Source organism: Sebastes umbrosus, chromosome 18 (genome assembly GCF_015220745.1).
Source record: "Sebastes umbrosus isolate fSebUmb1 chromosome 18, fSebUmb1.pri, whole genome shotgun sequence".
Classification (NCBI taxonomy): domain Eukaryota; kingdom Metazoa; phylum Chordata; class Actinopteri; order Perciformes; family Sebastidae; genus Sebastes; species Sebastes umbrosus.
Genome location: NC_051286.1, coordinates 13,749,209 through 13,761,934, shown reverse-complemented (window position 1 = coordinate 13,761,934; position 12,726 = coordinate 13,749,209). Strand labels below are relative to the sequence as shown.

Below are 12,726 nucleotides of genomic sequence, written 5' to 3'. Positions count from 1 at the left end.
AGCTGGAAATATTTATTCTTTTTTTATTCTGTATAATTTCCCGTGAAACTGTTCATTTTGCACTGAAGTTCTTAATTAAATGAGAAAATACTCTTCATTTGTTCAGTATTTAACTCACACAGGAGTGTACAAAAATAGGCTTTACCATGCAGTTATTTCATATAGACTATTTATTTATTTAATTCCCACAAAACAGGCTACATCGCGATATATATCGTTACCGAGATATGAAATTACCTGTAAGATTTTTAACCGTATCGCCCAGCCCTACTCTGAAATCAACAGAAATCCATATGCAAAGGTGCTCTTTCCGTTCTGTTCTTTTACTTTTTTTCATAAAAGGAACCACGTCTAAAGGCTACATACAGTAATCATCATCGCAGTTATTTTACATTTTAATCAACACTCAAATTGGTTAATATCTGGAGGGTAAATTAGTTATAAGTATCTATTTTTTTCCATTCTTGTGGCCCCAGTTTGGAGAGGCCGACTCTGGTTGTAGTTCCCTCATTGTCCTGTAGAGTGTGCTGTTGTGCAGCAGTGAGCCAGCCGTGCCGGTAACCCCATGTGTTGCCCTCAGCAGGCTTGTGGCAGCTCTGGCATGCTGTTTACAAGCTGCCTAAAACAAACTGCTGCTAGACTACAGCACCATGTCCCTACTTAGCACTTCTGTGTGTGTGGGGGGCTGAATGTGTGTGTATGAGTGCATGTGTGCACATGCATTTGACATGTATGGGCGCATACGTTTTTCAATATGTTGCTGTTTTAAGCTTCACACTGCTGGATAGATTCTGTGTGATGTGTTTGATTAAATCTTTCTTAAATATGCGGTATGGATAACTGTTAGCTGAAAACTCGGAGACATACTCAATGACCCTCACACCCATTCACTCTCCCACGCACTTATATTAAGCTATTCTCTCATATTCATCCTCTCTCTCAAGCCAGGAAGGTCACTTCAGATTTAAATCCTCCTTGTGACTAGAACATACAGTATGCCACCGTTGCAATAAATCTGAAAGCAACAAATGCTCCCATCTAATATCCAAAGTGTGCATTTTTATTCCCTTAGCAACAGCTTGTTTAAAAGCCTACTAATGGAAATAGAAGCAGCATCGAGGCATATGTTCAGTGGCCTGCAGGAGATGACCTAAAGACACACAGGAGAAAAGCTCCGCGCAAGGAGCCGTATGCATAATGTAGCTGAAAATCTAAGTGCCGAGCCGAGACGCGTTTGCCACTTAAGTCATTGTGTAATTAATGTAGTAATCTCCTTGTTAATATGAGCAGCGGGAGATTTTTACACGTGTCTGAGAGTGTGGTTGGATGCAGGGTTTGAAAGGTACTCAGTAATATGCTGAACAATCTTATCTATTTAAAAATGAATTTGGTATTCAAATTAAAAAAAAATTAAAAAGGTAGATTTTGACAAAATGCATACTTGACTTACAGTTTGTTAAACTAGTTCTGGATCAATCAAGTAAAGTAAAAGTTAGTGCTGCAACCAATGGTTATTTTCATGATCAAATATTTTTTTGATTAATTTTTAAAAGTGCTGTTCTCAAATGTCACATTTTCTCTGACCAGCAGTCAAAAACTGGAAGGTATTTATTTTAAAATGACATGAAACTGGGAAAACTAAACAAGTATTTGAACTTGGGAGGCTTTAAGCAGCTTTTGTTTTTTTTTAACTTGACAAATGTATGCATTTGAATACATCCATAAATTAATCCAGGATTAGTTTGAAGACGAATAACAATAATAAGTATAACCACTGTTGTAGGGCTGCAACTAATGATTGTTTTCATTTTTGATTATTTTCTTGATAAATCAATTAGTTGTTTGGTCTATAAAATGTCAGAAAATGGTGAAAAATTATTATCAGTGTTTCCCAAAGCCCAAGATGACATCCTCAAATGTCTTGCTTTGTTCACAACTCAAAGATATTCAGTTTACTGTCATAGAGGAGCAAAGAAACCAGAAAGATATTCACATTTAAGTAGCTGGAATCAGAGAATTTTTACTTTTTTTTTTTTTCCTAAAAATGACTCAAACCAATTAATCAATTATCAAAATAGTTGCCGATTAATTTAATAGTCGACAACTAATCGATGAATTGTTGTAGCTCTACACTGTTGGACCCGGTGTTTGTGGATGATGAGAGCAGCTGAAGGAGGCAATGAAATAAGAAACTTTTCAAAGTTGTACATCATTTACAGTAGCTCCTCCTGATGGAATAAAAGCCATCAGAGTGGTGCTCTTTGATTCACATTTGTGAACGGTGTAAAAACGTAAAAAATAATATTCCTAGTGAAAAATGTTAAATGTAGGGGATAAAAGCCAGCGCCTTTAGTGAAATGAACTGGAATTGAACTGACCTCAGCGCAGGTGTGAAAGGTTTTGTTAGTTAAACGACTGTTGATCCCATGTGGATCAATGGATGTAATGCGTATTAGCAGCCAGCAGGGGGGGTGTTATGCTGTTGTTGAGCGATAATACCTCGACTGTCCTACTCAAACACTGGCAACTTTTTCTCTTTCTCTTCTTTTTTCTCTCTAATGTCCACCTTTCTTTGTTATTGTTGTAAATGTGGGTATTACTAAGTAATGGCTATCACCTATTTTACATGCTTTTTATTTCACACCTGCAAACACCCTGCGTTTGGTACATGGCATGTATCTGTAGATGTATTTGCTTGTTAACACACACACACACACACACACACACACTATCGCAGAGGTTAGTGAGTGTGTGTCTCCCCTGCCCTTGTTATGTATTGCTGTTTATCCAGACAGGGTCAGCTCCAGCGATGGCTTCATTCCTGATGACAGATTTATGACTGTTTGCCAGAAAGCTAGCAGGGGGCCTGCTGTGACCGTATGTGCGTGTGACGTGTTTATATGTGTGTGTGTGTGTGTGTGTAAGACGGAGGGAAACATGTTTTTAAAACGCACACATTCACACCCAAAAAAACACGGGAGTGGACTCGGAAAATACAGCGGCAGGGTATTAATCTATTTATTCTGCACTTCTGCTTATTTACTTTCTCACCATATCGTCATAATTGATAAACATCAGATGGCTAATGTTTTGTTCTGTAATAAGAAAAAAAAAAAAAAGCACAAGCTGTTTAGTGACGGTGTGACGCAACCTGATTTGAGCAGAAATGTTTATTGTTCCGCAGAGAGGGAAGCAAGGCCGACACCGATTGTCTTCAGTGTCTAAGTAAAGGGAAATTCAACATTCAATATCTTCCCCTCTGAGGTAACAAGTCAGTTACTGTTTTATTGTTTTTTACTTTTACCTGCTCAGCCACAGCGTGATCTAATGGAAGATAAAATTTAGTTCCCCTTTTGACAAAGAGCTGTCACCTCGTTGTTTTAAAAAGCTTTTCAAGTAAGTAAGAAACTGCTTCTGCTTTAGTAATTTGAATATTATATATATATATTCAAATATTCTGTCCTCATAGTGAAGATGAGTCATAGGATTGTTTTGTTTTTGAATTACGGCTGTCAAAGATAACACGATAATACGGAGTTAACGCATATTTGTTTTAACGCCACTAATTTCTTTAACGCATTAACACAACTTGTGATTTTTAGGTTGTAGCGGGCTCAGTTTAAAAGCTAGAGTGAAGAAACTGGCATCATATGAAACTAGAAAACCTAAGAAATCAATTGGTTATAGTAGCTTGTCGAGAAGGAGGTTAAATAACGCTCCAAACATGCACTACATTTAGGCGAGGAAAAACTGGCCTGGCCATTTTCAAAGGGGTCCCTTGACCTCTGACCTCAAGATATATGAATGAAAATGGGTTTTATGGGTACCCAAGAGTCTCCTCTTTACAGACATGCCCACTTTATGATAATCACATGCAGTTTGGGGCAAGTCATAGTCAAGTCAGCACACTGACACACTGACAGCTGTTGTTGCCTGTTGGGTTTGAGTTAGCCATGTTATGATTTGAGCAGATTTTTTTATGCTAAATGCAGTACCTGTGAGGGTTTCTGGACAATATTTGTCATTGTTTTGTGTTGATAATTCATTTACGATAATAAATATGTACATGCATTTGCATAAAGCAAACATTTGCCCACTCCGATGTTGATAAGAGTATTAAATACTTAACAAATCTTCCTTTAAAGTACATTTTGAACAGAAAAAATGTGCGATTAACTACGGACAATCATGCTGATTAATCGCGATTAAATATTTTAATTGATTGACAGCCCTATTTTGAATATATAACTCATTCGGTTTTATATAATTGGCACTGTTTTAACAGAGCTTCCCCAGCTCATAAGACACACACACTCAGTCTTGGAACATCATATACCGATCCCTCCTTACTTCCTACCTGCATGCGCTCTACTTCCCCCTTTCAACAATGACTGTCTGTTAAGTTTTTAGGGAAGTCGGCTTAAGAGGAGAAGAGAGAAAGTTCCTTATGGCCCCCAGGAGAGAGGAGATGTAGTGTGATTAAGATACAAAGCAGGAGGGAACTGCGCTGTTGAGGGGAAAGGGAAGAAGAAGAGGCCACGAGGTGAACGCGCTGTATTGTTTGTAACCGGTGTATCTGAGCTTCTCGGTATCCTTTTTGTTTTCTTCGAATTCTCATGATTCATTTTAAAGTTTGTTTTTTTTCCAAGAAAGAAAATGCCAGCTGATAGTGGAGGTATGGTCAAATTTCCACATCACACAGTGCAGTGTAACAGCGGGGTTTTGAATGACCCATGGCCTGTGGATGCAGTTAATTCTCCCCTCCCATCCTCTTTCTCTCTATCTCCCTTTCTCCCTGCCTCGCTCTGACAGAGCGGTAAGTGTAGCCAGCTCCACTGTACTCTCCCTGCAGCTCCTTAGACATTAATCCATTGTGATGACATCGACCTTGCTCTGAGACGTGTGCTTGCTTGCATGTGTGTGTGTGTGTGTGTCCAGTATCTCCCCTCAAGCTCATAACTACGCAGGTATCACTAGTCCGTTCAATGACGATCTTCTCTCCTTGGCTGTCAAAACAGTAGTCCTGGGGAGCCCTGAAGACTGGTTGCTCAGTTTGCTGTTTGTGTGTGTATGTGTGTGTATACGAAACGTGCAAGTCGTATCATAGCCCTCTCTAACCTTTGCTGCAAGAGAGCCGCACAGGCCCCCTGGAGGTCCCGGCAGCCTCCGGGAAATGAGGGGTCTTTGTCTCTTCTGCTCTCCCAGCTGAGGAGCCTGGTCTCTGGGCACACGCAGCCGTGACCCTGGGACCCGGCCCTCTGGAGAGAGCAGAGGGAAGCTGAGCGGCACAAGAGGCCATCTGGTACCCAGTAGAGCTAGCACACACACACTCATACACATATACACTTTTGACTTTAGCAAATGAGTATCACTATTGGTTTCTGTGTCTTATTTAAACACACACACTGTGGAGTCCCAACAGCCCTCCCATCAAGCTTACAGACTGGCTGCGGATCAGAATCTCACAGAGCGTGGCCATGAGCTAGACAGTGGACAGACTTCCAATGAAATGTTCACCTTGAGAGGGTTTTGTTGTCTTTACATGTGACTTCATGAACACGAGACCAAATGCGGAGTACTTTAGAAAAGGAAGCGATGGTAAATGATGTCTGTAATTTAAATTTACAATGATTAATCAATTAGTTGTCAACTATTAAATTAATCGCCAACTATTTTGACAATCGTCATTTTTTAAGGAAAAGAAAGTCAAAATTCTCTGATTTCAGATTCTTAAATGTGAATATTTTCTGGTTTCTTTTACTCCTTTGAGACGGTAAACTGAATATCTTTGAGTTGTGGACAAAAAAAAGACATTTAAGGACGTCATCTTGGGCTTTGGGAAACACATTTTTCTCCTTTTTCGGACTTTTTATAGATCAAACAACTAATCGATTATTCGAGAAAATAATCTGCAGATGAATTGACAATGAAAATAAGCGTTATTTGCAGCTCTACTGTAATTATTGAGAGCCTTTAAATTAGTTTTGATTGTCAAGACAAAAACCTTAATGACAGACTGTCATCAGGGTCTGTGTTAAGGCTGCAACGACTTGCCGAACTGGCAATAGATTAATCGTTATTGTAAACTGAAAAAATGACATTTGATGAAATAACTTTTGGCTTTAGTAAATTGTGATTTACTCATTTTCCACAATTTCCTGACATTTTAAAAACCCCAAATGAATTGAGAAGATAATCAGCAGATTAATCGATAATAAAAAATAAACGTTAGTCGCAGCGTAGATTGTGACAAAAGAACTAAAATGTTATACGATTTGTTCTCAGCTGTTCCTGCTTTACATTTCTTGGTGTGTGTGTGTGTGTGTGAGGGTGTGTTTGCGTTTGAGGTCAGGTCATGCAGATGGTGTGAAGTTGCAGCAGACGGTTTCCTCAATTTAACTGCTTTTTTATTATGCAAATCACCCTTTTATGAGACGCACACTTGTTTGTGTGCGACTGTGTCCATGTTTTTGTGCATGTGTTTTTGTATCAATTCAATGAAATATTAAGTAATCCAAGATGTCGGTCTGAATCGCTGTTTAATGTTGAGGGTTTTTTGATGTAATTACTAAAGGGGGTCTTTTGCACTTAGCTAAGCTTAAGATCAGTAAATGATTTTATTCATATGGTTATTTTCTTATTTTACATGCATCACTAGTTGTTTATTCTTCCCCAATACATTGTTTTTGCTTGCTGATTTATTGATTAATTCAGTGTCTTCCTTCCTTTTCTGCCCTTGTTTCAGAGGTGGGAGGTATCAGTGAGGAGAGCGCAGCGTGCGATTGGTGGAGTTTGGGCGCCGTCCTGTTCGAGCTGCTGACGGGCACGGTGAGTCAAAAAGTGTGAAAAACGTTATCTTTGTTGCTAAGGTGTTATGGGATGTCTGTAGGTGTCTTGGCTTTCAACTCTCTCGCGCTCTTGATGCTTGTGCCAGGTTGTGTATGACTCTGCGCGCGTGTCTGTGTGTGTTTGTAGATGGGAGTTTGTTGTTGTGTGTGTGTTTGAGGTGCGTCTTGGCTGCCGTCTCCTACTCTGGTTCTCGGGGAGTGCCAGGGGTGTCGGTGTGACTTTCTCCCCCAGCCTGAGCTCCATCTGCTGGGCCAGGGGGTCAGCTCTCCCCGGGCCTCTTTTGCTGGCTCCTGGAGCAAGCGCTGGGCTTGGAGCGCGCCGATCCGAGGTCGGCGTGGAAGGTGAAGACCGGGGCAGCTCTCGAGGTGCTGCGACTCGGCTGGTCCAGAATCAGGGGCTGTTTGAGGGACTGTCTTTTAAGACAGGTTTGGGGAGGAAGGGGAGCCTTTTTTTTGTTTGGAAGACAAACATGCTAATTCTAACTTGCTGCTCTCTTGAAGGACAAACGCACAAACAGTTGCACACACAGACGCCCAGTGCAGGTGCACAGCGTCCCTTCAATTTTTCATTGTCTATTAAATTTGAATAAATCCTAACTGATCGCCAGTGGGCATTTTCATATCCGCTATCAGCGATTCCCATCAATGGCCCCAAACATGAGTCGGGGTGTTAGGTTAGTGTTCCTGTGTTGAACAATACACACCCACTTACCTGGAGAAAAAAAACAACACCGTCACACAGATGTCTCCTTTGATGATTATGTCTGGGTACAGCCCTGGCAAGGATACACACACACACAGGCACACATAGTGTCTCTTGATCCTTGCAGGATAAGATCTTGCCTGGAGCAGTCTTGACTGCGGCTAGGAAGCCAGCCAGAACTCCTGCAGCACGTATCAGGAGAGAGAGAGGAGAGAGAGGGAGGCAACCGACCTAACTGATGGGAAAAAACACACACACAGGGTCCCCCAACACAAACACTTCACGGGCTTTCTCTTGCTGCGCACGTTCCGTTCTAGCATTTTCAATTTGTAGGTGTAGACGCAAAGATGTCCTGTTGCAACATCGAGCGATTATGGTCATTATTGTCAATTATTTTAACAATGGGGGGCTACGTTCTGTGGTTGTAAAAGCATTTGCAGGTCTTGTGCTCCCTTTCTCTCACTTCTGAGATTTTTATTTATTTCATTTTTTTTTTTCCTGTGAATGCAACAATTCCTTGTAATTGACAGTTTGACCTGGTCATGTTTTACTTTAAAAACAAATAAAAAGCTTTTATATTTAATACGGTTCTTCCAGTAAAAATTGCTCTGTATAATTGAAGAACAAACTAACCAAAAAACAAACAAGTCATTCTTTTTTGTGACACTCCGCTCTGTCTGACACACACACGCAGCAGTTCTAAGAAAGAGCAACAGTAGTTCAGTCGCTGCCTTGTTGTAGTTGCTGTGATCAGTGTTGTTTCAGGTGCTCTGCTCTCTTTGGTCTCCTCCTATTTGTCCGGCACTGGTGCTCTCACGTTGACCTAGGCTCTGCGGGTGTCAGTATATCTGTCCCCTTTCGCTCTCAGTCTTTGTTGTGATTGATAGTTATCTATTCTTTTCCACCCCTCCTTCCCTCCGTTGCAGTCTCTGCTGCGGTGCCATCCAGCGGGAATCGGTCGCCACACCGCCCTCAACATCCCCGAGTCTGTTTCAGAGGAGGCCAGATCTCTGCTGGAGCAGGTGAGAGTCTAGTGTGCCACTGGTTAACTTTCTGTATAATTTACTGAGACTGTGTTAATTTCATGTACAGAATTTAACGGAGTTGCCCACTCAAATAGATTCCCCCCACCTAAAAATATGTTTTTGTAATTCTGTATTTATTATCTATTCTGTTCAAATGTCACATGCACTTGAAAGTGCAGATTGAAGAGATGAACATAACTAATGTCACATTCGCTACTTCTTTCTAAAGGGGGATGGGTGATAATGTTAAAGTAATAATCTGTTGCATTTTTATATGAATTAAAAGTTACTCCTCTCACTGGCTGTTAAACACAATGGAAATTTAACGTAGATAGAAAAATGTGTATATGTGATATTTAAATTATCCAGCTTTTGGCAGGTCTTTCCCTTTGGAAAAAGTATGTACAATAAGTAATTTCCTACAGCAGCAATAGTGGTTTGTTTGAAATGAATACAGTAGAAGATGAACTGGGTTAGCAAGACAACATGACTAGCTGCTACAGTGACTCAACAGGCGCAAAAACTGTACCTTCATTGACAGGACATGCAAGTAAAAGGCATCACAATAGGGATTTCACAATACCAGAAATGTAGTAGTCGATACCAACACCAGTGAAATTCCACGATTCTCGATACCAATTCAATACCACGCTGAGAAATAAAAGTAAAACAATAAATCCTATGTACTTCAACATCCACTCCTATATTAACGTTTGTAACTGTTTTAAGTTACAAATGTTAGTTAAACAGGTTATAATTCACCTACATTCATTCAACATCTCCTTCAAACAAACTTTCTCGCCAAATCCAACATTTTACAAGATTACATTTGAACGCATCATGATAACTTAGAATTTAACTTCGCCTAATACTAATTTTTAATGAATAGAGCCTGAATGCATCATAATGTAACTCGATGGCGCTTCTCTTTTGAGTTGATTGTTAGCAGCCGGTAAGCAGAACAATCCTGCTCAGAGCTAACAGCTAACATGAACTAGCTCTCATCAGCCGATTTCAACACGGATCTGTCGTTCACAATGTACCAGGAAAAAATGGGATACGTACCCTGGATGCGTCTATAGTGACACATTTTCTATCGTAATGGGACACCATTAATCTCGAGCCTTGCCGGTACCTGCGGTACTGTAGAAAAATGAGTACCGTCACGTTATCAGAATTTTGGTATCGGAAGTATCGGTTCTCGTGAGATCCCTACATCACAGCACTGAAATCACCATCAGATAGATGACTGATCTCATAGATAGAAGACATGACAGCAGTGAGATCTCATCTCCACAGATGTTAAGAAAAATAAAATCCACCAGACCTCACCATAACTACTTTAAATGATTAGGAATATCTGTATTTTGTACAGATTATAACAGATAAACCCACATCCTAGACATAGAGCACATACCCTTAATAACAGAGCTTGTGCCATGCTAATATCTTAAAGCTAATTGCAAATCCTCAACACTGGTAATCTTTAAATGTATATTAATATGTTTAGCATGGATTTATCTCTGCTTAACGTGGCACAAATCTGCCGTGAATCCAGTGTAGTTGTGTGATGCGAGGGAGTGGATATGCAGGCATCGCTTATTATTACTTGTACTGAATTAAAAAATGTCTCTTTTTGTCTTGTCCTGCAGTTGCTCCAGTACAACCCAATGGAGAGACTGGGGGCGGGTGTGGGAGGCGTGGATGATATCAAATCCCACCCCTTCTTTTCCAGAGTGGACTGGTCCAAATAGACGCTTTGCATTGTGGGATTGCGGAAACCAGAGCTGCATGCTGGGAGACAGGCTGTCCTGAATGAATTCCTTTCAGAATAGATATACAGATTATGCTTTTCTGCACATCTCCCATTTTACGTATGCCCATTCAGTCCACATCTACTTTTTTTTTTTTGTATGGAATTTGCCAAGAAGCAGTATTACCTTCCTCGTAAAATGCTCATTTCTTTATCTCACAGAGGGTTTACTGTGTAACCTTTTTGGTGCAGGGAACACTTAACAACACGTGTGGTGCAATAATTTAAGTGCAGGTACTGAGTGATGATCCACTACGACATTGTTGCTTTTACACTCCTCATACGGTAGCTGTAAGCCAAAATGACACGAGTGAGAGGTGACTTTTTTTTTTGTGTTTTCACTGCATTCATTAAGTTCTGCATGTTGCCCATTCAAACTGACGCAGACTTAAAGTCAGTCATGTGCAATATACTCACTTTGTTGCCACCTATAACACTTTCGCCATTCCTCACGGAGCCCGTTGAGATTAGCTGTGACAGATTGAGCTTTATATTTAATGCAGGGGTTTTGTGTTGCTCTGATCTAGAACAGATTTCCTACATTGTCAAACAAAAACTTCTGCCACCCCCTTTTACAGCCAACCAGTTGCACATACAGTAACAGAGATGGACACTATACAAGGTGAACGAACAAAATATTTCGAGGTAGGAGATGGTTTTGTTGTTGTGTGAAGTTTTTAGTTATATGAAGATTGAATTATTTAATAGATTATAGCTGGAAAAAGGGCCCGTTTAGCCGTCGACGTGAGCCTTCACTCTCTCCACAGACAGGCCTGTGAGGTCAATGAGAAAGAATAAAGAAGGATGAGACTTGAACCACACATTTCAAACCAGCCCCTTTTACAGAGTGTAGTTGTTTTTAATGAATAACAGAGGAAACTCTTTTGTACAGTACAACACTACATTTTCTGCATGGAAAGAATATGATTTATGTATTTAATACTATGTAAAAATCTATCGAACAATAATTAATATGCGTCTTGTAAATAGACCTTTTTAAAAAGGATGTTGTTGCTGAGTGAAAGGTGCACCCAGGTCAACTTGTCAATCACTTACTGCCTCTTCAATCAAATCCTTTTTAATTTGATTGTGTGTGTTTTATCTGCTAACATGCCACACAGATCTTAAAGCTGATTTTTAAGATACCTATAATGATTGAATTATATGGTAAACATCGCCATGGTTACATTACATGCCATATATCACTTTCTGTATCTTAACACTTTTCTCTAACAGACAGATAATCACTCCACTGTAGATGCTGTTGTACTCCACTGCACTGCGGTATGATACGTGTTAACTAACAGACGCTGTAAATTACCAGGTCATTAGTCCACCTATTAACTCTGTTTATCACACTGAGATCACATTTTTTGTTCAGTTTTTTATCGAATGCTCACTCTTGTCTATCAATGCACTCTGGATAACAATAAACATACCTGGATGAGAACATGTACTGTAGTGATGCTTCGTTTATAGATTCATTTATTACGTGTAAGGAGTGTGTTGTGTTTGTTCTGAGGCTACCGCCCCTCTTATCAGCAGGACCGATGATACTCCTAGAAAGCCACTGTCACTCCTGCTGAGTGTCACCGTGACAGTAATATGAGCCAGCACGCACACACACACTGTATCACGGTAAATCTGAAGCACTCATTGATACACATGCTCCCTTTTGATGTGCAGTTCTGATGTTACCAGCTTCAAGTCTTAAAAAATGTCTTTATTATTTGAAAATCCACAAATGAAATGTAACAAGTACAGTAAAGGTTGTAAGAGTTTTTGAAGATCATATTGACGGTTTTCCATGAAGCTGCATGAAGCAGCAGGGTACAGCCAGGTACGCTGAGGACTTGAGGATTTAATAAGCATGATAAAACAAAGTAATGCAGAAATTGGTTGACTCCCCGATTGTTACATCGTTGGGATAACTAAACAAACTTGGAGTACAGGTGTATTTTTGGCAAAACTCAAAATGATGGCCAATGATGAAGGAATTGTTTTGGGAAATTCACTATCTTGCGGAGAGTTAGACGAGAAGATCGATACCACTGTGTTAGAAAAGTTAAAAAAGTAAAGCTATTTTACCGGGGGTTATCCGTAGGACAATTTCTTGGCCGGCACCGTTGCAAGGCAGAGCAGAGGCTCCAGGAAGTTACTGCTACTGTCAAAAATTGCATACACATGGGAGGGGGTGGTAATCTTGGCAAGAAAGTGAATATAAGCATATTTCCTTAAAAAAAAAAAAAAATAGTGAACTTTAATTGCAGAAATTGATTTGCTGGACCTGTCTTCATCTTACTGCAGTTTTAAAAAGGTTTCAGCTAAAAAATGTAG

At 40.1% G+C, this 12,726-nt stretch overlaps 1 protein-coding gene across 1 annotated transcript in view; it reads left to right on the top strand.

Moving 5' to 3' along the window:
* rps6kc1 (ribosomal protein S6 kinase polypeptide 1) overlaps positions 1–11,843 on the top strand; it is a 30,580-nt gene extending 18,737 nt beyond the window's left edge. The window contains exons 14-16 of the mRNA XM_037751259.1: positions 6,746–6,828; positions 8,478–8,573; positions 10,229–11,843. Coding sequence (XP_037607187.1) covers positions 6,746–6,828; positions 8,478–8,573; positions 10,229–10,330 — 281 coding nt within the window. The 3' untranslated portion in view covers positions 10,331–11,843. The remainder of the gene's footprint in view (positions 1–6,745; positions 6,829–8,477; positions 8,574–10,228) is intronic.
* Positions 11,844–12,726: the final 883 nt, after the last annotated feature.